The 27,438-nt window shown below is 43.5% G+C and overlaps 1 protein-coding gene across 5 annotated transcripts in view; it reads left to right on the top strand.

The window, feature by feature from the left end:
* SPECC1 (sperm antigen with calponin homology and coiled-coil domains 1) overlaps window positions 1-27,438 on the top strand; it is a 90,165-nt gene that overhangs the window by 19,266 nt on the left and 43,461 nt on the right. For 4 of the 5 annotated variants that reach the window (XM_050322085.1, XM_050322084.1, XM_050322089.1 and 1 more), the window contains exons 2-3: window positions 863-1,039; window positions 3,667-3,802. In XM_050322085.1, the coding sequence (XP_050178042.1) occupies window positions 893-1,039; window positions 3,667-3,802 (283 nt within the window). In that variant the 5' untranslated portion in view covers window positions 863-892. Of the gene's footprint in view, window positions 1-862; window positions 1,040-3,666; window positions 3,803-13,921; window positions 14,171-27,438 lie in introns of those variants that run through there. The other variant, XM_050322086.1, reaches the window with a different exon arrangement.

The following is a 27,438-nucleotide window of genomic DNA, read 5'->3' as shown; positions in this document are numbered from 1 at the left end:
TCTTCTGCTCGTGGTTTGGATTGGGCAACGACCGCTGAAAATTTATGGCTTTGGATCTCCAGGAGTTGAGGGAGCTGTTTAATTGGCAGCTGTCAGCCTGCTGAGAGAAACAGGCTAGTTGTTCCTGCTGGCACATTCAATGTATTCAGCTATATCCAAAAAAAGGAAATTGCGCCTATTTGCTGATTCCTGGCAGGATTTCTCTCTTGCATAAGCACATCTCTGAGGAATAGTGGATCTGGATCTTGGTTTGCAGGGAAGTTGATTATTTTTTTACCGTGTTTTGTAAATTTTAGTATTGGAAAACATCTCTTTATCACTGTGGCAACATCAACTGCTGCTTCTCTAGAAGACTCTGATAAGTTAGAGATTTTATATTTTCCATCTGGGGAAACTCGCTTCTCATGTGACTTTTAAATAGTGAGTATTAATTCAGTTGAAAATGCTGGCTATAACAGTAAAAGAAATAATTTTCTCTTTATCCCAAGGTTGTTTTCAATTGCTGTGGACTTCAGTGTGTTCTCACTCTTTCACTGTGCTTCAGCGTTCTCAGGTGTTCTGTGCCTGATAGAAGTCTCTCACTGAGACAGTCACAACAAAAATCAATGTTCCTTCTGTGGTGCTTCGTGTTATCAGTCGGTATGAAAAACAGAAGTGGCTGCAGCCTGCTCTGAAGGACTCTCTAGGCTGAGTTTTGGTGTGTATAAGAGAGGGAATCAAGTTTAGCACAACCTTTTCAGCCCTTCAAACTGGTGCCAGATATCTCCGTTGCTCTCCTTTCAGGTAACATAAAGACAACTTATATTTTGGTGTGAATGTATATATATTTTTAATATAGATACAATTTTTTTTTTTTTTTTAGGGTCTGTAGACTGAGTTATTTGGGAAGAAAATGAAGAGCAGTGCCAGGCCTTGGAGTGCAATGGCAAAGCAAGGGAGCCATGGGATTGACAGGGGAAAATCTCTTTCCACCACCTCAACAGGAATGAAGACGTCCAAGTCCTCCACTTCCCTCGCCTTTGAATCTCGGCTCAGCAAGGTACTGACCCACAGGCAAATTCTCAGCTCAGCTGATGGTTACACGTGTAAAGAAATTCAAAGAGATTTATTCATGAATTTCCAGAATTCCTAAAAACCTGTGCCTCTCCCTTGAAGGCAAAATATATTAACAAAAGTTATTCCTTGCAATGGAACAGATGTTTTTTAATGAATCCTGTCTTTCTGTACAACTATATTTTAAAATATACTTTGTTAAAGTATTATTTTTAAGAAAATGGAGTAATACACCTAAAATGTTGCTGCATCTCTGCCTTTGCAGCCAGCAAAGAGAAATAACCTGGTCATCTCAACACAGACCAAAGTAGCAGTAACAAAAATAGACCATGGGCTTCCTGCTTAAAACTGTTTCCAGTAGTAAAATTGAGTGAACAATATGTAACAGGGTGCAGCATTTTAATCAAGAGGAGCTTTAAACTGCATTAATTGTCACAGTTTCTTGAGCAAAGGGTTAATTTATTTAAATTGCTCTGTAGACCCCTGAATGCACTTATCATTTCAGTCCAGAGCTCCAGGCAGGTTATGTCCAGCACTGGAGTGTGTGCTGTGTGGCAGAGGCACACATCTCTGAAGGAATGCTACTGAAGGGACTAATCAGGAAATCTGATATGATTAATTTGTTCAATTTAGCATTAAATGTAGAGAGATTTCTTCCTAGTGACTGCTAATACCTTCAGATTGTTGTTCCTCTGCAAATACAAGATCAAAGCGGTTTCCTCGAGGAAAGGGAATAGAAAAGGCACCATGGTTGCTGCTGGAGGAGAGGACACATTGAAGAAATTACTTTAGAGAAAGTGCAGAAGGCTCTGAAGGTCAGAGAGTCAGGTTGTTCCATTCTCCTCCTAAGACTGAGCTGACAAAACCTCTGCCAGAAGGCAAAACGTTCCCTGTTTGGTATCCTGGAGCACATCAACACTCCAGCCATTGAAACTTGTGTGCTCACAGGGTCCAGGAAACCACAGGCTCTGAGTCAGAGGAAGAGATGAAAGGGGGAAAGAATTGGAGTTGAGAGATTTGATTTTGCTGAAGCGTTTCACATGCAGGAACCACTTTAAACAGGGACAGTGCTTGTTGTGTGCTCTCTTTCCTTTTAACCCCAGCAGTGGTTTCCAGCCTGTGGTTCAGGGACCCCCTGGGTATCACTGGACAACTTCAAAGGAAGTGGGTTTTCATTTGTGGAAACGGTTTGGGGGTCCACAGACTCAAAAGGGTAGGAAAATGTACTGCTCTGGGGAGACTCTCCAAAGCTTTGGTCTTAAAATGCTTCACAAGTATTTTCCCCGAAATTAATTAGAGGCTGGGAAGTCAGCTGACCCATGTTCTGAGATAAACTGCTACTTCTGCTTGCTGAAGCAACATAATTGTAGTGTTTCTCCTTGAATCTTCCCTTCCTGGTGCTTGTGTTGCATGGGTTCCTTGAGTAGGCACTTAGAGTGCTTTACCAGAAATCCCTTCCCAAAAAAAGACCACACAGCAGCAATGATCCCTTGTATTCTCATGTGCAGTAAAGCTGGGTAAGTTATAGTGATATCTGCTAATATTGTTTTTAAATAATACTGTAAAATACCCTGTAAAGCTTCTTCCAAGCCTATGAAAGTAATCAGTATTAATCTTTAGAATTCTGCAGCTTATCTGTTCTGAAAACCGATGGATTTTTTTTTTTTTTTTTTTTGCTGTGAATGATTTCCTTATTGAAAGGAAATGACAAAAACTCATTTTTGGTGAGCAGACTTTTCCATTTCTCTTCTCCTGAGTCCTTCAGTCCTTAGTGGAACAGCTAGTATTAGGTCCTGCCATGAGATCATCAACCATCTTTGCTCATGACTTTTCAGTAAACAATGAGGTAAAGAGCTGCAATGGTCACGTGTGAGGTAATGGATTTCCAACTGGCAATTGCATTAGATCCTGCTCTTGTATTTTATTATAAGCCTGAGCTTCTCAGCTAATCGATTTTTCAGATTTCAGCTTGGTCTCCCGCCTGCTCTTTGCTCATATCACTTAGTTTATGGTGCCACGAAGTTTGGTGACTCCTGTTTGTCAAACACAGAAGGAACCGGCAGCTGCCTGTTGGAATAGCTCAGAAGTGTCTTCCGAGGATCTAAAGTCGCTCTTGGGGCAAAACTTTGTGAACCAGCAGATCCCTTTAGGACTTTTTTTTTTTTTTTTGATAGATAGATTAAGGGCCAGTTATTTGGTGCTTTGACACCATGTCAAGCTCTACAAGTGGCACTTCTCTGCACAGGTCATGAGGAAGTGACTGAACATAAACCAGTGAGGAAATGTGATGAATGCTGTGCAGGGGGAGATCTGAGAAGCCAAAGCTGCCCAGTAAACTACTCCTGTAAAATGTTTTCTCTTGCCTTTCAATTATTTGCCTATTTGAACACTCTTTCCCATTTTCACTCTTCTCTGGTGAACAGTGTTCTCTCTTAACCGACTCCACAAAAATCTAGAATGCACCCCCAAAATTATGCGGTACAGTTATCAAAGCAATCTTCCCAGGGGGTTCCTCTATGGAAATGTTCCTTTTCTCCAAGGAGCCCTGCATTTTGAACTCCTTGGTGGGGATATTGGAGGTCCTGATGTGGTTGCTCCCCGTGTGTGTTGCAGCTGAAGCGGGCGAGCAGCGAGGACACGCTCACAAAGCCCGGGGCAGCAGCAGCTCCCGGAGTCTCGAGGCTGAAGAAGACAATCACAACAGGAGCCATTTCCGAGCTCGCTGAGAGTCGACTGAAGCCCTGCACAGGTACACACACAGATTCTGGAGGACGGTCTGCGCCACGTGCCGTGAGTGAGATCCCAGCGGAGCGTTCCCTGTCACCCCGCTGCAGCACAGCCCTGACTCACCTGCTGTAGTGGGCACGCGAGCCGGTGAAATGGAGATAGCAGGGAGAAGCTGTGGGTTTAACTGGGAGAAGCTGTGGGGTTTAGGAGCCGTCAGGGCCCCCCGCAGCAGCCAGGCGGTGGCGCCGGTGGCCCGTCCCGTCGGGGCACACGGACACCCAGCCCGGCGCTGCCCGGGAATAGCATCCCACGCAGAGCTTTCTTTGTTAGGTTTTCACCGTCTATCAGCAGCGCTCTCTCTCCCCCCTCTGCTGAATGAGCGGAGCGCTTATCCCGCTGTTCTGGGACGCAGCAGGCGAGAGGACCAAGAGCCAGCCCTGCGCACCCTCGTGTGGAGCTTGTGCTCCTGAGCTCCCGCGGGGCGCGCTGTCCCCCCAGCCCCGGGAGCTCCTTCCCATTGCTTGCCAACCTAAGCCTCTTTCCAAAGGCAGCGACACCATCTGCATACCAAGGGCTTCCGTGCAAACGCTCTGCTTTTTTTTTCCCCCAGGAGCTCAGCAAACGCTTGTTTTTGTCTGCTCCCTGGTGGCATTTCCAAGGGAATGTGAGATCTTATTAAATTTGACCGTGACCTCCCTATTTGTCACAGCCTCGGCAGGTTTTGGCTGCGTGACAGGACGGTGTTACTAACCAGAAAGAGATTTCTGGTAAAACAAAAAAACAACCAACACCCCCCCGCCTCCCACACACACATCACCCTCAAAGAACTTTATATACCCCTGGAAGAAAATGATGGGTTTTGTAACAGCACAAATGCTTCACAGGAACAAAAACACAGATCCTGTTCTGCAGTTAATCGGTGTGTAAATCCTCAAATTTAATAGTGACGAGTCGTATCCAAAGGAATTTGAGATTCATGAGCCAATAAAAGAGGCATGATGCTTGGGAGGAGTAAAGCAGGGGAAAAAAAAAACCTGTACAGATGATGCAGCATGGGATTCTGGGAATGCAGCCAGGGAAACAGCACTGCAGGGAGTCCAGAATGGAATACGTTTGTCAGATAAAAAATATCAGCGCTGGAATAGAGAGCCCTCTTCTGCATGCAGCTAAAATAACTGGGGTTGGAGGAGGGATAAGATTTATGATGATGACTCCTTTAAATACAAAGGGTAAAGTGGTTTATGGAGGTCGGGTTACATCTGGGTACTGCTTTGCCAGTTTAAATTACATCATTGGATCTAATCTCATCTATTGCTGCTTTGCATCAGCATTTGTGGAAGTATGAATGGGAATATCAGTGCTAAATGAAGAGAGTGCATGTGTGATTCTATGTGTATTGTGTATATAAATGCTAAGAATGTTATGTGCTACCCCTCTAAAATTCTTTTTAACCCAGGCAGAACTGCCCCTTAACTGTCCCTGTTACAGGTATGTGTATGGAGAGACCTGTGTCTTAAATGCCTTTTTTACAGTGCTTTCATAGCCCAAAAGGGTGGTTAGAGATCCAGCTGTATCCTGAGAATGTGTCCCTGTCATGCCCACTGAAGGTGCTCGATATCAGTGAGCCAGGTAAAAAAGCTGAATGCTGCCTTTAGATTGTCCCACTGTGGAAAAAAATACCAGTGGGCACACTGAAATACAGTGGATTGTTGCTGAGAGGAGAACTAAGGATCAGTATGACACAGAGCACAACATGTTCCAGGCAACATAAGCAGAAAAGGAGAGAACATTTTCAGCTGCTCTGCTATAATTTTTTTATTGAAATGGCATCCCAAATAGTGTGATTGTGATCAAGATGCAATGCTAACTGACTGTGGAGCTAATCCAAGTGAGAATGTTCCAGTAGCTGGGGAATGCAGATGTTTGTGTACATAGCCAACTGTGTAAATCTTGAAGTTTTGTCCTGAAACCACTCTCTTTGGGTCCTTTGATGGCCTTCATCTGTTCTGTGTTTGCCTTTCATGTCTCAGCTGCAGGCATCTTGTCTCCCCCTTGTTTGTGCTTCTTAGGTTGGCCTTTCTTTGTCTGTTATTCAAGTGAGTGATTTGGTTATTTTACTGAAATGACATTATATCAGTTCCAGCTGCACTCTGATGGTACTCAGTTGGTATTGTGTGAGAGCAACTCAAGGCAACAGGGTATGGAAATTAAAAAAGCTTAGGTTTCTTTCTTCTTTGGGTGTGACTGTCCACCATTTGTGTGTTGACCTTGAGTGACAGCTCATGTTCCAGATGCTGCAGGTAATAAATAATTGACCTCAATTTATGCTTGCTTAAATAGGGTTGTTTGCTGCCCTTGGTGGAGATTTAGTTGTTCATCCCAACCTTTCGTTCTCAGAACTGCCCCCAGTAAATCATAAGCAATTTTAAAGGGGGGTGAGGCCAATCCCTTGGATCCATCCTTGGCAAGTGGAGTTGAGCCAATGGAACTGGGGACTGATTCTGGCTGGAAGTTCTGTGCTCTGATGCTTGGCTTTGTAGCTGCTTGGCAGTTTTGAAATCCCAAGTGATGGGAAATGACATGCAGGGAGAAATAAGTGTCTTGTACTCAGCTTCCTTATCCAAAGTGTTATGTTTTTCTGTGTGCTGTCCTGCAGCAGCAGTTTGGGTTTATGTTAAAACCAAGCTTACAGAGCTTTGTTTTTAATGTCTCGGTAGATGAAAAAGAGCTGGAAAAATTGCAAAACAGGAGGAAGAAGTCACTAACCTTGAAAAATGTTGATTTTTAATGCATGTACTTGTAAAACCATCCAGTTTAAGAAGCCATATAGCAAATAAATGATTGTAAAATGTCTAAGTAGAGAAATGTATATATTCATGAGAAACTAGGACTCTCTTTTAAGGTCCAGGACTGTAGGAAATCAATGCCTTTTCAGATTCTGCTCCTTTGAGGTTTGCAAGCCAAATAACCTTAAAAAATGCAATTTCACAGAGAATTTCAAAAGCTTCTTATGTGATCATGTATCTCTCAGGAAGAGCATTGCACTGCAGGACTGGTATGCAAATGGAAAATCTGAGGTTCAGACAGGTGAAATTACTTTCTCAATGGAGCCCAGAAGTCATTCCAAATCCTTGCTCTCAGTTCTGTCATTCAGTCCCTACAAACTCCCAGTTCAAGCACTTTCTGAAGACTTCCCCCGAGGCTGTCCAGTTTAATCATTTTCCTGTGCTTCCCTGGTGCTATTTCAGTGACAGCAGCTCTAATCTGCCAGGCTGGACAGGAACCAAAAAGAGTCTGCTGCTGGACATCAGAGAGCAGGGACAGCCAGGATGTGTGACTGGGCTGTGCCATGCCCACGTCATCCAAAAGCCTTGGGAACGCTCCAGCCATTCCAGTTTCTCACAAATATATTGATTTTTATATCAAGCTCAGCCAGCTCCAATATGAAGTATCACTTATCCTTGAAATCCAAGTAACAGGGAGCTGTGCTTTGTTTTCTCAGGCTGCTTCATCAGATCATTTCTTTTTTTCCCACATAAAGGCTAAAGCTCTCTAGACCTATTGAATTTGCCTTGGCAACAGCAGGAACCTGTCCAAGACAATGCTATTATCACCCAACTTACTATTTATTGACATCCTGGGTATTTTACTGACAGCCTCAGGGTCTCTTAAAAGCCTAAAGCAGAAGAGAGGAGCTATAACTTCTCACAGAGACTGGGGGATGTTATTTCTTTGGAGGCTGGGAGAAGCCAGGAGAGCCAGCAGGACTGTGAGGGATGGCCTGCCCTGCCACCCCTTGCTCCATCAGAAATGGCCATTTATTTTGATGTACAAAATGGGAAATTCGACACTTGGCACGAGTTTTCAGCCAAAACAACAAAAATGTGTTGCTCTGTGTGTTCCTGCAGAGCTGATCAACGTCCAGGGTTGGAGATGGTGCCAGTGCAGAAGTTCAGAGGAGGCAAACTCAAAGAAATTAAGAGTTTCAGTTATCTCCTCAGCATTTAGTGTTGAGGCTCTGGACTCTGCAGGTTACTTGGGCAAAAGCTGCAGCTGATCCCAGAATGGAACTCTGCAGGTGTTAGGAATGAAGCTGCTCTACAGCACAGGCTGTTATTTATAAACCCAGTAAATTAAATAGGAAATATTATAAAAATATAAAATATATAGAAATATTATAAAAATATAAAATATATAGAAATATTATAAAATATAAAATATATAGAAATATAATAAAAATATAAAATATATAGAAATATAAAAATATAAAATATATAGAAATATAAAAAAAATACCAAGAAATTTGGCATAGTCAGTGAAAGATATAGAAAGGCCTGAGCATTACATTCTCTTGTGGCACAGTTTAGGATGAACAGTGTTCAGCTCCAATAAGCTGTTCAGCTCCCATCTGTTTTGATGAGTTTTTCTGTGGAATGTCACCCACCTTCCTACCCAGTTGTCAGAGTTAATATCCCACTGACTGGATATGGTACCTGTATATCTTCCATTCCATCCTAGTGCTGGTAGAGCACACACCATTACTCCATTTGTCCCTCACTGTTTGCTTGTCATGTAGTTTATGTGAAAAGAAGAATTTTTGATGTTTCTGTGTAGGTAGTGGAGATACTCAGAAAAGAGGCTTTAAGTGAGTGAGGGCAAGTGGAGTTGGGAAAGAATGAGTGTCACTTGTGACACTTGTTCACCCGGGGTGGATTTCAGAGGGGCCCCTGGTCCGTGGTGTTCCAGTCAGTAGATACACTTCTTTCCCAGCAAAACTGAGAACGTGGCAGGCTACAGGTTTCAGAGCTTCCTGATGTTTATAGAATTGTCATGTCAAGCTTGCTATTTGAGAATAATGTATATGGACTCTATCAAATTTACTGCCTTCTTTCAGCCAACTTCTCTGCTTGGAGAGTGTTTGCCACTTTCTGGTGTGGGGTAAAAATTCAGGTTCATGTGAAGCTAATCCAGACCAGAAACCTTCTTTACCTACCCAGAAAATTCAAGACAGTATTCCTTTAGTAAAAGCTTTCTTAAAAAAAAAAAAAAATCCTTGAAAATATCTAATTGGCATTTTAGCAGTTCATAAGATGCTAATGCACCCCAATTAGGACAGGGAAAAGGAAAGTGATTTCTTTTGAAGGACAGCTCTCTGACCTTGGGGCCCTTTTACTCTGCCATGCATCACTTTTTTGACAGCGCCTGCTTTTTGTGATCTGTCACATCAAAGGGCTGCCATAGGTTTGGGAAAGGTTGCTGCACTTTGCATTCAGGCTCGTTACTGTCTCATTTTTCTTGTGAACGGTGGTGCCAAGTGTGAGAGACACTAATGAGATCGGTATGTTCTGTTCCACAAGGCTCCACTGGGAACCAAATCTCTGAGCTCATCTGGGGTTTCCCAGGAACCATAAATATGCTTTAAAACTTCAGTTGCAAAGCCATTTGCATTTTGCCACCCCTTCCAGGTACAAGACACAGCTCTTGCATAACTATTCTTTCTTACAAAGAAAAATCGATTCTAGCGCCAGAACGGGTATAAAAAGGAAAGGAAGACTCAAAATGTTGCTTTGTCAGGCTGTCATTCAGATTGGCAAGGAGTGCTGCAGGGATTTAACATGCAAAGCAGTGGAAATGTGTCTACATTTACATCCACATGCAGCTGGATATGCATATTGACATCTACACACACCTATAAATATCTGCAAAGATGTTTAACATACTGGTACAAATATGAACCTGAACCTTAACCTCCCTGACATTCCTTAGCCAAATATTTCCTCTGTGTGTGATTTCCCCGTGTGTCGAGTAGACAGACTAAATTTCAGCACCACTTTAGATTTTATCCACTGACCTCTAAAGGGAAAGCTCATGAATTGAGGTAGATCAAATTTGACATTCCAGATTTAGATTATGGCAGCTACCTGTCAAGTTTCTCTTACTTTTTCTTACAAGGATTCTTTTTTTCTTGTGATAGCCTGCAAATGCAGTTGCTGACTGCTGATGCCCTTGCTGAAAATGTTCCTGTGTGATGTTTGTTGCCACGTTAAATTTTCCTGTTCCTCTAAGCTTTGCTCTTTCCTTCTGTAATCCATGGATAGTTCTACGCCTTGAAATGTCTAGGAGTGGATGCTGCTTCTCAGGACTGTTCTTCAGGCTTCTTTTTGCCCTTTGGTAACTGGGAATGGAGTGAGAACAAGGCATTTCGGAGGCTTTCTGGGAGGGTTTTCTGATACCTGATCCTGTTACTGGTAACAGTTTTTTTGAGCGGCATTCACAGGCTGTCTGCAGTCATCTTGCATTATTAAACAAGTAGGAATTAACTTCTGCTGACAACACTGCAGAATGTACCTTTATCAGTATTCTTGCTGTCCTAATCTGCTGCACAATTCACATTTGCTGCACTGCATCTCTATTAACACATTCTGAGATTCTGATGCAACTTCTTGTTAAAACCACCTGTCAAAGAGACCCCTTTTTTTGGTGTGTATTCCCCCGAGAATGACTTTGCTGGCACATGTTTACTCCTCTGGGACTTGAGCCAGTTAAGGGGATTCAGTGTGTGGTAGGGATCCTGAAATGCTAAATCTTAAAGGCTGTAATGACTTGATTCATTAAATGGCTGACAGTTAATTGGCTCAAGCCAGCATTTATAGGGAAGATCCATTACAGCTGTAAGCAAAACTGAGGTGATCCCAGAAGCCTTGCTGGGGACACCCAAACAGAAAGGGGAGCATGCCTTGGATGGTCCAGGAATAGCATAAATCTATGACCTCTCAGCTTGTTTTCATTTCTTTCCAGGCTTCTTGACCGAAGTTGTTCAGCAAAGTCAACACAACCTTGTGCTGACTACCTGCCCTGGGTTAATTATCAGCTTTCCCTCTGCTGGTTCAGGGAGAAACGATCCTTAACAGGAATTCCCTGGGCCTGGATGTATCCCAGCCAGAGTGCCTTGGCAGGGTGCCAGCGTGTGTGCACTTACAGAACGGGAGGGAGCAAGGAAAGGAACGCAGAGCTGGCCTGGTCTGACAAGTATTGCATATCAGGGGAGGGCTTGGCATTCCTTGTATTATTTTTTTTCCCCACTGTTTTGTGGTTGGTGGGTTTTTTTAGCAGCTTTTGGCTTACATTAGATCTTAATACTGTAAAGTAGGAGGGGAGGGATTGACAGCTCCATCTCAGATGGGTTCCTGGAAGGCTGTAGATCTGTGCCATGAACTGTGACCTCACCAAGTATCCTCACAACAAAAAAATTGGTTTTAATGTGGTTAAAAAACCCTTTTGCTCCTCTGGGTTTTCACTTGGATGTTGTATTCCCAACCCTTTGGGGTCCACTACTGTGCATGATATACACATTCTGTGGATTTATTTTCCCTGCTACTTATGTGCTTGGTGCTCATAAAATCTTCAGCATTAATGGAAGAAGTGGAGTGTGAGTAACTTCTTTAGATCTCAGCCTTCTGGATGGACTGTCAGCTACCCAACCCCTGCAAATCTGAGATCATTCTGTGGCATCTTCCCACTTTTTCTCTTGAGCAGGGCTTCCAATTTGAGCAGAAGTTACACTAATTCATTTGCTGTGTTGTGAGAGTAGGATGGGAAGAAAGGTTATGCCTGGCAAGTCCTGTCACTTGACCAGTGAGTGGAAAGAGTTGTGGATGGCACACCTTGAGTCATTTGTTCCCATTCTCACTATAAAGGAAAGGAGTGTTGGTGAGGTTTTATTGGCAGTTCAGCAAAGTGCAAAGGGATGAGTCAAACTTTTTGCTAGGGAAGAAACCAGCTAATCTGCTTAATAGAGATGAAATTCATTAATTCATTTTTATACCTTTCCTACTGAAGAGGAAGGAAAGTACTGTCAAATGTTCAGATAACCAATAGTTGCCTAAAGATTTAGCCTTGTGTCTGCTGTAGTTTATTACCTAATCACCATGCTAGAAGTCATGCTTGTTGTTACTCCTTTTTCTTTTCCCCCTGTTTGAACTGCAAGCTCCATAAACAATAATCTCTTATCCATGACTCTTGGTCAGGCTGTAGCCATATTTTTAAATTCATGCCTTACCTTTCCCTGTGGACCTGGGCTAGAAGTCTTTTGCCTGACATCATTCTCCCTGTCGTGGTGTTAGAACATTCTTAGTTTCGTGCCACTGACAAAAATAACAGATTGGTTCTTGCAGCCCTGACTCTTCTACAGCGCTCAGATTTCAGGTGTGTTTGCTCTGACTCAGTGATTACACTTTATAATTACTCCAGGCTTGCACCCATGCTGCACTGGGACCCTGGTGCACTATTCCCTTTTGTGGTTACAGGAACAGAAAGCAGGTGATGAAATAATAAATGTTCAGCCTCAGGGTTTATCAACCCAACAGGCACTCTCAGCTAATGTGACCCCTTGGGGGAGTCCTGCTGAAGGAAAGCAGAAGTCACTCTTTAGTCTGTCACAGAAGAAAATATCTTTGTCTGGGAAACACATTTCAACAGCAGCTGGAGGATGTTTGTACCTCTGAAAGGGCAAGTGCCCATCCTGGTAAGATACAAAACCTAAGAGGTTGTAAGATGACTTCTTAGGAAAAGAATGTGCTATCACTGATCCCTTTTTAGAGAACTTAGATGGCTTATTCATTAAACAAAACGTTTTGTACTTGGCATGTCATGAGACAGAAGTAGACAGGAGTTGTTTAATGTCATCCAAATACAGACAGCTGTATGAAAACTTTTCACTTCATCCATAAAGTGTCAGAGGAAGAACAATGGAAAACCCGTGACTGACAACTAATTCACCCTGTTACACTGAAACATTAGCAAGATTCTTTCTATCATAATGAAGGATCTCCAGGTGTTTTATTTGAAACAGTGGATTCACAACTAGCTAGCCTGAAAATAAACCACACAGAATTAATCTGGTTTGAGCCTGGGAGACACATTTCTCTATTATTTCTGAATTTTTTTTAACCCTCTTGGTGAAACCAAGACTTAAGATGATTGTTAATTATCTACATAATGGAAACTGATTACTGGAGTCGTTCAGTCTCCGTGTTTCCCATGTATGTCAGGACTCCCATTATAGAGGAGCATCTCCATTTCTTTGAAAGATGGGCTGTTGGCCAAGCTCTGGGTAGGCCTGCCTTGTGCAGCTGCTCTTGCAGTACCAGTCACAGACAAAAGTACTGATGATAGAGATATGGTATGTCGATCTTATTTCTGGTTAGAGTGTCTGTCAGGTTTGGTTGTTGCATTTTTTCTTTTTTTTAGTGCTTGAAAGGAACTAGCATGAGGGGAAATTTGGAAATAACTGTAGTCGTTTTTTAGGAATAAACCGCCACGTTCTTACTTTGATAAAGAGAATTAGGTTTTAATAGTATTCAGTGTATCCTCTATATTGCTTTCTCTTTCATGATATGGATGTGAACTTGCAATGTGCCGACTGTTCTCAGCACCAGTGGAGGCTGAGAGAGCTGGGGATGCTCGGCTGACCCAGGAATAGCCCCAGAGGACATCAGAGCAGATCTGATGGATGGGACTTGTCACAAAGGGCTTGTGCTCACGATCACGGTCAGGTTTTCTGAGGAGTTCAGTCTCCATTTCGGTGTCATAGATATCTGTGTTTTCATAAGATGCTGAGCACTTCTGAAACTTGGTCCCCTAATTCTTGTGACGGGTAAGAGCCGCCCTTGCCCAGACATGTCAGTGCTGTGCTCAGCGCCGTAGTTACATCTGTGGGCAGGGTCTGTTTGCTGCAAGCACGCTTCGGGTATTGTGAATCGGGGGGAAAAATTAACGCTGTCTTTGGCTGCTCAGGTCTTCGCCGAGGGTCTGTCTGCCTTCCTTCGCCCCCAGCTGCGTTTCAGCCTTTTGCTTCGAACTATCCCGGTGTGCGGCTCCCTGTCCATTCACCGCGGCTGCTTCGGGGCAGGGGGAGGCTTGGTTCGAGCTTCCGAGCGACGCCCTGGGCGGTGGTGGAGCCGGGATCCCGTGCCCGTGGATCGCAGATCCCGTGCGCGGGGATCGCGGCTCCAGAGGCGCGGGTGCCTCCCCAGCCCCACTCCCGCCGCTGCAGTCCCGGCGGCGGCCGCGGGGTGTCCCCGGCGCTGCCCCGCTCGGCTCCCGCGCCTCCTTCCCTGCCCAGCCCGGCCCGCGGAGCGCAATATTGGAATGAGGGAGGAGGGAGAGCCACAGCTGCCTCGGCGGCAGCCGCAGCGCGGCCCGGCCGCCAGGAACTAGGAAGGCGCTGGCTGGCTCTGCCCGCCCGCCTTGGCCGCAGCGCCGGGCAGGGGCAGGTCCGCGCCGAGCCCGGGCATGAGCGCCCAGCCGGGGCCGTAGAGGGGCTCGGGAGGAGCCCGGCGGCCACCGGAGATGGGCAACCAGCCGGGGCGAGCCGAGGAGCACGAGCAAGGTCTGTAGGGGCGGCGAACGCGGGGATGGGGTTTTGTTCTCGGGGGCTGGACCGCGGCGTCCCGCCGAGCCGGCACAGGGCTTGGTGTCACAGCCAACGCCGGTGCCTTCCAGCCTGCCGGGGACACCGCTGCTGTTTGCCTTGTGCCTCGTAAATGCGCTTTATTGCTGCTCCCGTACCTGCGATCGCAGCACCGCGCTCAGGGAAGGTTCTCTGGAAGGGATCCTTCGGAGCAGAACGCCCGCAAGGGAGGGACCCCGCTCGCTGACAGATTATCTTACACAGCCTGCATGATGCAGCTGAAAAGTTACAAAGCCGATGTAGTGATGTGCGTGCGACCCGTCAGGATCCGCAGCCTGGCTGTGTTAGCCTTCACCCATTGTTCGTGGCCCGAGGCCTGAAATTTTCCAGGCCTTTAGAATTTAAAGTGATGCCTTTGTGGAAGGTCTTCCCACCATTGTCCTTTCAGAAGTGTAGTGCTCCGCATGCTAATCAGGAGCAGATTTCATAGAAAGCTGAGAGCTGGTATCAGGTAGATCTCGTTCCCCTTGTGCCAAATGTCTGCACTGTGCACAGCACGGCTGGTAATTTGTTCCTGATGCCGTGGAGCTGCTTTCGTTGCCTTTTGATTTATTTTGCTTGTTCCTCAAATGCTGAATGAGGGGGGAAAACCCAGTAGGCCCACTGATCTCTGCTGCTTATTTCTTAGTTTCTGTTCGAATTTAGAAGCCTCTAAAGCACATAAAACCCGCAATCGGTTGTATTTCCTGGCACTCTGTTTCTTGCTGTTGCCATGGGAATTTCATTCACAAAATTCCATTTGTTATTGCTTGATCAGGGGTTTTTTATAACTTCTGCTTAGATATATGTAGGTATTGTTTTAAAAGCAAATACAAGTGTACCTGATCGGTTAGGGAAAGTAGACAAGGCTGCATTGCTGCTCGGGGATCTCACAATAGATCTGCCAGCAGTGCTGGAACAGCAGTGAGGTGTAGTGAGAACTCTCTGGCACTATGTTAATCAGCAGGCTAATGAAGAACACAAAAGCTGCCAGGATCCAGTCACCAGAAGAAATGCTGCCCTAAGGGAAAGTTAAACTTCAGGCTGGAAAGTATGACTGCCCACATCCCCAGCCCCCCCCACTCCCCCAAACTGTATTTCACTGGCCAGCTACAGAAGTTTTGCTGGAGCTAAACATGTTTCTGTCATTTAGGAGGGATAATATTGACAATAAACTAGGGGAGAGCTGGATAATGGCACAGGGAGGGACGCTGCTAACTTCTGGTCAGTCTGAGAAAACTGACTAATTTTGCAGAGGTGGGATTTGAACAGATTATTATTATTAACAGAGATGATAAATGAGTGTGGAGACCTCCTGTGGGTTTGGAAAATCTCTTTCATCCTTTGTTTTCTCTTCTCCTGTGATTTATTTTATTTTTGTTACTGAAAGGGCAACAGAACAGTTACACTGCTGTGGCACTTAAGCAGTTTTAAAACTGTTCTCAGTTTTTAAGTGTAGGCTGTACTGTGCTTTGTTTTAATATGTCCTCGCTGTTTGTAAGTATGAATAGGATTGAAAAGCAATGGCTTGTATTGAATTAAATGCTCAAAACTGTGTTCAGTGGTGAAAAAAGTTTCAGGAACGTTTCTGCTGACAAAAAATTTCTGACAACGTACTCCTTGTGTGTGAGAACTCTGGCTTTGGAACTCAGGATAACACGAAGGCATCTGAAGCAGAGTTTGTGTTGGGTTTTTGACAGGTAGGATGTAAAAACTTGTTTCTCACATTTAGAGTGTAATACATGGAAGTGTCTCAGAGTTTTGTTTCTGCTCGGTTGGATTTAATTCAGCTCTCATTCAAGAACACCTGCACCTTGAATAACTGTCTTATTCTTTGAATTTAGGCTTTTAGAATAAGCAAAACAAACCCCAGGAATGGGCCTCTTTACTGAGGCTTTAACTACAGACACCCAGGCTGTGACCTGTTTCCCTGAGCGTGATATTCACGGTAATCTTGTTTATTTACCTTTTCAAGAAACTTCATGGACACGGTACAGCTCATCTCTTAAGTCTTTCACACCAAACTTAACCATGCTGGGGTACTGGGAGCAGATTTGTGAAACACTTGTTCCTCCTCTTGGTGCCAGTGGACATGGAAGTCTTGAAAAATCTGATCCTGTTATGATACAGGTTATAACCTCCAGTAAAATACTTATTTTCATAGACTTAGGAGAGTATTATGTACTTTAATAGGTTTTCCTGTAAAGTGCAAGTTCTGGGTGGGCTGGTCAGTGCTGTCAAGGAACAGGAAGGAAGTTATTGCCCCCCAAACTGAGCAGTTGGAAGTGAACATGTTAATACAGGGGAATCACAGAAAAATGGGACTACCTGAGGAAGGGAAGAGTAATCCACTGCTGGGAATGTTTTGAGCAGAAAACTTTCAAGCCTCTGTAACAGCCCAATATAATCCCAAATTAATCTCCATCTTGCTAAGAGCGTAAGAGTGGCTAACGAGGATTTGAGAGGATTGCCTGTAGTAATGTTAGATTCCATAGGCTTTTCCTGGCTTCTAATTTAAAACTTACATAAACCTCTTTCACAGTCATTCGTAAAACTGGTGTGGTGTGACACCCAAGTTTGCATCACTTGTTTCTCAAAACTCTGTTTACAGGCAGTTGGCTTTCCTTGGCTATACCTGACTGCTCTGAATATTCATTTTTATAAAGCCTGGGGAGGTTTTAGGATGAAAATGCCTTTAAAGTAGCATAGGAGGAGATGTAAAACAATTATGAATGTTGCTACAGTTTGTCAGTGGAGTAATTTTCTGCTTTTGAAACTGGCTACCCCAAGCTGAAGGAACCATTAGTGTATAAACACAGGCCAGAGCACCTGTGGAATAGCTGGAACATTTCCTGGGACTCGTATGGAAGAATCCAGTGTTATCCAGTGCACTGTGTTTATTGGGAGAAAGCCTTTCAAACATAGTTTGCCTTGGAAACAGTGAGGCCTCCTGGTAGTTCTGAACAGGAGCTCTGACATTCTTTGACACTGGTTGACACGGTGATGGTGGGGTTTGTTTATCCTCCTAAACATCTGCAGGTGATGTGATGATTAATATATTTGGGAAGAGGTGGAAAAAAAAATGACTCCACGCACAAAAACTTTCTTGAAAGAGTCAGTTGAATGGGAAATGTGAACTTCTCTAGTTGGAACAAGGTGGCGGGTGGGGTTATCCAAGGGTTAGCCTTTTTTTGGGACTGTGTTTATTTGTAAAACATGCTTACATGGCTTGGATGAGGATATCAAGTGTCAGTGCATACCCTGAGCCAGTATTGATCTGCTTTCTTATGTCTATTTTGTCCTGGCCCAGGAGCTTGAGGGGATTCTTCAGTGTAGGATATATAGTTTGTAAAACATGGGAGACTTTCAAGATAAAGGGTGTTGTAGAAATATGTTATTTATTGTGCTTTCTGTGTTTTGCTTTTGGGGTAGTCAGATCTTTCCTGAGTGCTCTCTTTAGTCTCCCTCATCTGCTTCTCTCCCTTTCTCTCTCCTAAACATGGGAGCTGTTCATTTTAACTCTGTTGTGTGTCAGAACACCATTTCTGCCAAGCAGGAGCTCAAGAGACCAGATGAGTTTAATGATGGTGTGGGGGGAAGGGAGGGAGGAGAGAGGGGCCAGCAAAGCTAATGAATCACATAACAGCTTTCATGGAAATACCGACAGCAAGTCATGTCCTCTTGGAGCTCGGGCACTGAGCCACAGGCCTTTTGTTCCCAGTGGAGCCAACAAACCACAATTTGCTCTCCAGTGGATAGTTTAATTCCTTAGTCACCTCTCCCTCCCACAAGTCATTCTTGCATGGGGGGGGGTTTACAAATGCTCTCATTTTTCAGAGTAGTAACACACTGCTGATTAAACTGGTATTGAAGAAGTTTGTTTTCCCCTGGAGGGTAATTGTTACTTGACTTAAGCTTCTCTTCCAAGGCCAGTTAGGGCCAGCTCTGTTGGTTAGTCCTGTGAGGTGGCTTGACCGGGCTGACATTGATAAATCACCTCAGGAGTACCGACAAACAGATGTCAGTGGCTGCATCTCCTCTGCTCCCAGGCCAGGGAAAGGGGAACAGCCAGAGACTGTGTCACAGTTTGGAATGGCCTCTTAGAGGAATTTAGTCATGAGTATGAGTAACTTGCTGTCTCTGAAATGATCTGTTTGAGCCAGAGTTAAGTGATAATCTGAGTTCCCCTGATTCCAAACTGAAAGGCCAATGAATGCTAAATTAAGGGTCTTCCCAGCAGTTTTCAGCATTGGCTGGGAGGATGTGCTGAGTGGGAGTGCTTTCTCCATGGGCTTTTACAAGAAGAACTTTCAGGGCATGGCAAGCAGCAGGATGTGGTTTATGCATTTTGTTTTGTGTTAGATTTTTTTGCTGATGAAAATTAAAGCCATTCTTGGATGAGGGCAGGGAGCTTCTGGGAATCCTGCTGAATGAGCTGTCAGGAGGAGCTTTGTCCTATGGTTACATCTCTGCGGATGGTGCTTTTGCCCCAGTGCTGGTGGAGTTCTAGGATCTATCAAGAGTAGATTTAATGTGACAGTAAATCTAAAAGTCGTTTTCTTGCTGACTGTTTCATTAGTTTAGTTAATATGCTGCAATTGGCTTGACAGTGGCAGAGTGACAAGGAAACAGCCAGGGGATGGTTGTGATTCTGTTGGTTCTGACACAGTATTAAATGGCTCAAAAGAGGAGAAAGGGTGAAAGGAGGAGGGAATTATGCTGACTTTGGAGGAAAAGGAAAGCTTGCTTCTTTTTGTTTGGGTAATATTTGGCTCCTCAGGATCTTAAAGTTGTAAAGCTGGCCAAAGAAATTTAAGCAAATATTACCCCTCTGTGTTCCCACTGAAACCTGCCAGAGCCCTGGAGGTGCTGAGGAGTTTATTTGGAAGCAGGCCTGTGTTTTGGAGCTACTAGTATTTCAGCAAAGTAATTTCTCTTATTTTTTTTTCCTCTTTTCAATTCCTCCCCTATTTTGCTAATTTACTCTTCATAAAATCTCCTGATTTCCACAGGGAACGTAGCTCTCAAAACAACACAAAATTGTAAAACCGAAGCAGAGTACTTCTCTGATTTCCTTGGCACTGCATTGCTTGTGTAGGACTTAATTTGATTTATCTCTGATTCTCATAGGCTGACAATAGAAGATTGACAAATATTTGATATTTTCATTATTTTCTGAGACTTTCCCATGCTGTATCTCCAAGCAATTTGAACACAGCGATTAAGATGTATAAGACTGAGGATCTCTGATGATCATAGACACCGTTAGATTTTCCACGCATCATCTTTTTTTTTCTTACTGCAATCCAAAGTAGACAAGTGCTCACAGATCTCTCTTGGAATGTTCCATCCATTATATTTCATGGAGCAGCAATGTTTTTCCACGAGCATCGACAGATATGGATTGCATGTTCTGAGGCAGAGCACTCTGTCCTGGTGTGATCTGCGATCATCAGTCAGTTCTCTCAGGCCATAAATTCCATCAGGGCTGCAGTTTTCTGCCCTTTTAATCAGACTGTGGAGCACACAACGAACAAGCTCAGTGTTTTTATCAACAGCAAAATTTAAATGTGAAGCTCTTACTGGAAAATTTGGTACTCATCACTGGAAAAATATACCCTTGGGAAAGTGCAAGGATAACGTGAATTTGCAGGGGCTGGTTCTGAGCACACGTAGGGGATGTGTTGGCTGAAACAGGGACATGTATTTTTCCATTTATTACCAGCTCTGTAGGTTTTGTATCTTGATTGGAATTTGTTCAGTTGTGTAGGAAAACTATCAGGGATTAAGTAAATGTGTCCATGTCCCATGAGCAGATTTATGTTCCTCTCATATTCTTGTCCTGATGGATGCTGTGGTGCAAAGTGTTAAAATCATTGCTACTCAAGCAAGGAAGAATTTCACCAGCAACTTCAATGAAGTCATTTTTATTAATGTATGAAATATGGAAAGGGCCTTAGGGACAGGCTGCAGTGAGTCCTTTGACATACTCTACTTATGTTGGCTGACTCTCCTTTCTTCCCATACTGAACTGTAGTTTATCCTTAACCTTTCTTTTCCGTGGGTTGGTGACCAATATTCAGAATAATTTGATGAATGGTAGTTAAATGTGTTTTGATTGCTTTCCATGGTCTGTCTCATTTCCAAACCAGGATGATACAACTGGCTGGAGAAATCCCGTGCTGTGCTAAGGATAGAAAGCTGCTTTAATCAGTCTGAACAAGAGAGAATGCAAAGGTGGTTTCTTCCCTGCATCTGGAGGATATCCTTTTGTATTTTTCACACCCTAAAGTTCTGCATTTTGCCATTGCAGCATTTATACTGAAGATGTTGAAATCCTTATAATATCAAATAATGATGCCTCATATAATCATTTTTATTGGGGTGGTTTCTCCAAGGGTGTGGATAATGATAGATTTGTTGGCAGGAGCTGAGTTCTCTGCAGGACAGGGCAGAGAAAGACCATCAAAGTTATAACTAAATACTTACTCTCCTAGACAAAAATGCATGTGATTCCTGGAATAAACCAGAGGTAATTCCCTGTGCTTGTGCAAAACAGAACCAGCTCAGCAATAAGGTCCATTAGTCACAATTACCAGCTGGTAAATGGGGATGAGGCTGAGTTTCCATGAGCACAAGTCATTCCAGGGACTGGTATTCTCTGCTCTGAGACAGCTCCTCCAGAGTGCAGTAGCCCTGGTGTTGTCTGTCTGCAATAACGTAAAATAGCTGCTAAATTTCAGCCTGTAGAGAAAGTGTTGCATTTTGCCTGTTTAAGGGTGAAGTGTCAGAATCCTGATTGTTGGGTTTTTTTCAGAAAAGAAAAAGAAGAGCATAAAAAAATTAGGTGACCAAGGAGAAGTGGGTCTAAGTCTTGTTCCCCAGAGCATGTCATGTCAACCCTAGTGCTGGTATTGTGATGCTAGAGGGGGAAAAGGTGCTGCTGTTGTGTGTTTTCAGCTGGATAAAGCAATGCATAGAAATATTTCAAGTAATATTTCCAGGCCTGTTGAAGTACAAGGCAGTAACTTTGCTTGGATCCATGTGATGATCCAACTGAGTATCCATGTGATGATCCATCTGTCCTAGGCTTACAATCTTATCTTGCCCCAAGGTGGGAGGCTCAAAGCTCTGATAGTGTTTCTCCAGGCTTTTCCTGGAGCAAAAGCTGATGAGGATGGAGGCATCAGAAGGGAAGGGATGGTGCCCTTTGAGGGGCTGAGGATATTTCCACAATCTTTATCTTCTGGATCTTGAGAAATGCTGCTTTCATAAAACCTTGTTGAGTTTGAAGAATGGACTAATCATGTTAGAAATTACTCTCAGCCTCCTCCACACATAGTTTCTTTGAGGCTGCTTGACTGTGGAAAATCTTTGACTGATCTTTTAATTAAAAGCCCTTTCTTTTTTTTCCCAAGGAGTTTAAGCTCTTCCTGCTTTGAAGTGGGCAATGTTTTACAGATAAACATCTCATTATGTTACGAGCTTTCTTCTCTCCCCTTCTGTCTCATTTCTCTTCTTGATGTGCCTCATCCCGTGTTGATAGTTTTAATCATTTCAGCCCAGTTCCCAGTATCAGGACGGTGCTGATCAGCTCCCTTGGCGCTGTGCTGGGCAGGGCTGAAGCTCTGGGTGAGCTGTGGAAACCAAATCGCAGTCCTCTCCCCACCCCCTCACAGAAGCAGGCTGGAAATGACCATAAAACTGGGTTTATTATGTGGCCATCACGTTTCAGTAAACAGAAGTCAGTTGTAACACCAGGGCAATGCAAACTGGTTGTTAAGCATTAAGCAAACAATTTCGAAAAAAAAAAATAAAGCCTCTAGATTTTAAGAACCTCCTTTCATGCTTCCATTTTTTTAGCCCTTTTCCCCATTCTTGCTGGTTTAGTAGGGTTTGAGAATTCATGAGGGAAGAAGTTAAGTTTGGCCTTCTGGGAGTGTGGGGCAGAATTCCTGCACTGGAGGGCTCAGGTCATGGATTCCTCATCCAAATCCCTCCACAGCAGTGCTGTGGGAAGGCATTTTCTGCTGCTCCATTCCCCTGGGGTGGCTCAGCTCCCTCTGTGGTACTTGAAATGTTTGTGGGAAGGACAGTGAATTAAATCACAACCCACCTTGAACAAAGAAAGCAAAAGGGGGATAAAGCCCCCCTGCAGTTATACCCATGATATCTTTATATTCCATTATTCAATCCACAGGGTGGCCTCAAAGTTACAGGTTGAATAAATTAGCCTTCTAGTTGTGAAAATGTTGATGTGAGGCATTGCCCCACTTAAAATTGCTTTTTGGTAATCCTTCATGCTTACAAAGAGATGTCATACAGATTTTGATGGTTAGAAGAGGGATCTGATCCACAGGCAGGATTCTTTCTGCTTTTCTTTCCAATTGGATTCTTGGACCAGGAGATTTTAGGAAACTCCTTCATTCACTTCCAGCCACAGGTCATATTTAGTCCTGACAGCCATTGTATCTGCACTGTGGAGGAACACATCTACTTGCTACTCGCTGATGGCCATTATTAACTGAGTTTACATGGTTAGATTTAGGGTTGGGTTTTTGTTTGTTTGCTTTTTAATTTCCTGTACTTCTCGAAACACTCAACACTGGTATTCTGTCCATTATAATTGTGTTTTCCAGAAATGGCAGCACAGCTGTTTTGTCACCACTGTTAACCCAGTAAGGGCCGAGTGATGCAGTTCTGGGCTAAATTAGCTGGGAAGCTGCCTTCTGAGCTGAAGAGAACTATCTGCCTGTCTGCAAGCTAGAACCAAGGAAAATCCTGGGATTCTTACTCTAGCTAGTGGTCATTTATCTCAGGAATATTCCTAGTACAGCCGTATGAGTTGATAAATTAGTTTTCTGCCTTTACCTCGGAGCAAATCCACTGCTTATCCTGATCAGCACCTTCTTGGCAATGTGTTAGTAAACTGCAAGGATGTTCCCCAAAGCAGAGGATAACCACCTTCTGGCCAGCAGGAGCCTCAGAACTAGCAGGGAGGAAAACAAAGGAAACTCCAAAGTTGTTAAGTTTGGAGATCAAACTGAAACCAGTAACCAGATCAAACTGAAAATCCCTTATTTCTGTGAAACACCACTGGTTTTGTCTGTTCAGAGAAAGATTGACGTTTGTGGATATTTTTCTCAGGCTTTTATCTGAAAAACTACCAGAATAGAGTTTGGCTTAAAACTCATTGTGTTGGAGGTATGAGATGATTATACCTGATCTCATCTCGTTTTTACAGGTGCATGGGCAGGAAATGTTCCAGAACAAACAAAATCAGGAAATATCACAGTCCACAGAAATCCCAATAATTGTGGTGTGCTAATGTCACAAGTGAATAGAGCCAAGGCCCTCTTAAGGAATATAAAAATTATATGTTTTTTTAAATAATGAACTGTGATAGCTGTGGAAATTATAAATTTGGATTAAAGCAGCAAGTTAGGGGTATTTTATTTTTAAAAGGGAAAATTCTCTTTTTCTGTAACTTTCACCAGCCTGATTTTGAGATAATGCTGCATATTGAAAGTTTCAGTCATTCTTTTGTGGGGATTAGACGAGGGGTATAGTTTGGAGGTGACTAAAGTTTTTGGCAGGCCCACTGGTATTAACAGTTCCAAAAACAAAAAAAAAAAAAAAAGTGTTGAGTTTACCATTCCAGCAAGTGTGGGATATTGGGTTTCTCTGAACATTTGCTCTGGATGGCTCAGTGTTTGTTGTGCCAGGTTGCTGGGTACTCCAGAAATCCGAAGCAGCCGGGGTTGGATTGCCGTGACTCTTGTAATCTGCACCCGTGTTGGCAGAGCCTGATCATTCCATGGGGTTTTGTATCCCTCTTCTCAGAGGTGGACTCCTGGTGCCAGGGTCTTATGGAACAGGGGAGAGCCCCTTGGATGCTTCTGGAGCCTTGAGCAGAGTGCTGGGTTTGTGAAGCCAGGCCTGGCCGTGCCGGTGAAGGACTCGTGTCTAGAGCAGTTCTTGCCTCGATGTGATTTCCAGATGGGCCTTGGACTCTTGAGCAAAACTTCCCCCTCCCAGTACAGCTTCCTCTGCATTTGTACTGGGTATGAAATTTTATTCAAGGCAGGCATATCGAGGCTTGAGTTTCTGACTGAGATGGAACAAACCTTCGGGAAACTCAAGTAAACAGCGTAAGAAACTCTGAGGAACTCTTTTGTTTGGACACACTGGCAAGTCTCTCTGGGTAAAGAGATTTTAACTACTCCTGCTGTTATTCAGAGAGGAATTGTATGTGAACAGGCCCATGAAGAGCAGAGAAAGTCAGCTGAAATTCACAATGAGACTTTGTGAACAGGGTTTTGATCAGATCTCGTCTCATTTACCTTCTGAATGCGACCTTGTTTCCACTGTAATAGCACTGAGCCGGGACAATGGGAACTTGAAATTCAGTTCTTGTGGCTGTGCTAAGAGCTTGGAACCACCAGACACTGAGTAGAGCTGATCTTTTTCTATTTGCATTTTAATATGTTTTTAGAAGAGTTAAGTGTGTAAGAAGGACAAGATGACAGTTATTGATCAGGGTGAATCTGAAAAGCTGAAAGTAAAATGGAATCTTTAAGAAATTCCTTAATTGTGCAGTAGGGATTCCTGGGGTACCTTCTATTCTAAAACAGCTACATGACTTACTAGGGCCTTTTGTGCATTATAAGAGTACTTGTTTAGATGCTGAAATTTGCACTAAATGGAGGTGCCTCAACTATAAGGTCATCTCTACTATTGGGTTGCATTCCTACCATGGGAGAGTCCCTTCTGGTGACCACCCTTCAAAAGAATGTCCTACCAGTTCATCTGCAGATTTAAACTGATGACAAGGAGTTATGTCGTGACTTAGTCTTTGAGTTACCAAAGCTTTGTGCCTTCTCTTTTGTGCTTCTTGCACCTCAGATCTCTGGTCTTCTATCTTCTAATTAAAACAAAGAATCAGCCAACCTTTACCAAGTGTTCAGATCAAATGTCAGTGGTCTCTGTAGTCTTAAATTAGGAATTGCTCAGATCTAGATGCTTACTGCAGCTTTTTCTTTGGAACCTCTGGTGGTGTAGCTTTTCAAATACAGGCATTTGTTGTTCCCTGATACTTTGTGATCTAATTTTTATTTCTCTTTGGTGCTTTTTTCTTTTGCTCCGTGTCAAATATTAGTACCTGACTTGCTTCCTTACCCTTTCCACAGTGATTACACAGATCAAAATCTTTGCACTAAGCCTTTTAGGTTTCTCCTCCTGTTGCATGTTGTACCTATTCCACAGGCAGTGTAGTCAGGCAGTCCAGACAGTCCAACAGGCCATTAAAATGATTCAGAAAAAAAGTTCATGTTTTAATTACTTTTAGTCTGTGTTTGCTAAGTGAGTAAAAGGCCTTATTTGAGCAGATACTTCTATATAATTAGAGCTAGATTATCAAAACCACATTTGTTGTTCTGCAGCCATCTCCTTGTCTTTTCTTAAAGCTAGGTGGAGTACAAGTGAACCTTCCCAAAGAGTTGCTGACCTGTAAAGGTGTTGGCTCTATGACTAAGGCTCTGCAAACAGACTAATTAATTCAGAACAACCCTGACTGGCCATGCCTTGGTTTGCTTTGTTTGCTGTTGCATAAAGACCAGGTAGCAGAGAGCACTGGCTTTCTGTAGGACAGCTCTAAAAGAGATGGAAAATTATGTGTTCTCCTGAGTTTTTGAGGATTATCCATAGGAGTATCCAGTGCTGTGGTCACAGAAGAATGCTGACAACTAAACAGTTCAGCTCATTCCCTCTGTGTATGCAGCAGATCAAGCCATAACATTTTGTCACAGTATAACAGAGCCATTCTTTAGCCTGTCTTTTCCCTGATGGCTGAGGAGAAGTTTTAGACATTTCACTCTCAACTATGAAGTTCTAAACAGCTTAAGCAGTTTCAGAATCACAGTAAGTGCTGATCAGTGTCTCTTGCCACCTGTATCTCTGAAAATCCAGCCTTCTACGACCGGTCCCACTGTCATTTCAACCCCCAAGAAGCTGATTCAGACCTTCCTCATGAGGTGATTTAGTTTGGTGCACCTGTTCAGTGTTTGTTACCAAGCTCTGTTAACTGCTGGCATGCCTGGAAGCTGAAGGGTGGGAGCAGTAACCTGCACTGCAGGATGTGTGTAGGGATTTGGGCTCTGTTGTAGGTTCTGGATGAAAGAGCCCAGCAGTAGCACAGGTAAGGGTTGTTGTATCTGCCCTACTTCTCAGCAGTCATGTTTGCCTTTCCTCATGCCACCAGGAAAACAGTGTGGTTCCTGTTAATGAGGCTATCAGAAGATCTCTGGTCAGCAGGGAAGTTGTTTTTTAACTGTTTCATTGGCTTAATCAAAGGAAAAAAGGGGCAGGGGAAAATAGGGTGTTTCAGTAAAGCAGATGTGTGCTCTGAAACCTTTCAATGAGAAAGTACTTTAAAGGAGTCAAGTGTACACCACTCCTTCCTCTGAGCTGTACAGTCATCATTTCCCAAAGGACATTCCTAGCTCCCTCTTAATCAGTCTCAATATCAATCTCAGGATCAATGCTGAAGCAGGGAGAAAATGATCTGCTGAGTCCCCTGGGCTTTTCAGTTAAGCTTTGAGCTCTTAGTGGCTTATCCGCTTTTGGAAAATGGATTTTAAGCACCAAGTTAATTAGGTTCTTAAAAACATTACTCTGAGTTGACAAAAGAAGTCAGAAAACACGTCATGCCTGTGCTTCTTTATCTCAGGGAATCAACAGAGTGTGATGTGTCCAAGCTAATGATATTTTTTGTGACTTATCTGTGCTTAAATTCAGATCAATGATGTCATGGAGTCCCATATTAATCCATTGTATTAAGTGGTTCATTGTGTAGCTGAAAATCATCTAAAAGGTACTTGGGTACTGGAGTAATTTTGAATATGGCACAAAAAAGCTGCTCTTACCTGCCTTGTGACACCAGCTTGTAAATGTGTTGTGAAAGTCTGACTGTTCAGTTCAATGTCCAGTGGAATTTTAGGTGTTCTCAGACATCCCAGTTGCTCTGTCTGTCTCTGGAGCAGAGGACAGGTCTCCCACAGGTCCTGTCAAATCCTCCAGCGCAGTGAAGTTATTTTAAATACACTTAAAGGTCACCTGAACTGGCATTAACCATCTGTATTTGTGTCCTAGACTGAGTATCATAAACCTGGTGGAATTAAAATGCACCTGTGACCCAGGTTTGTTTTGCT

The sequence above is a fragment of the Myiozetetes cayanensis genome, unplaced genomic scaffold (genome assembly GCF_022539395.1).
Source record: "Myiozetetes cayanensis isolate MyiCay16 unplaced genomic scaffold, myiCay2020 scf27, whole genome shotgun sequence".
NCBI lineage: Eukaryota > Metazoa > Chordata > Aves > Passeriformes > Tyrannidae > Myiozetetes > Myiozetetes cayanensis.
Note: the sequence above shows the minus strand (reverse complement) of the source record. Positions and strands in the feature narration are given on the sequence as shown.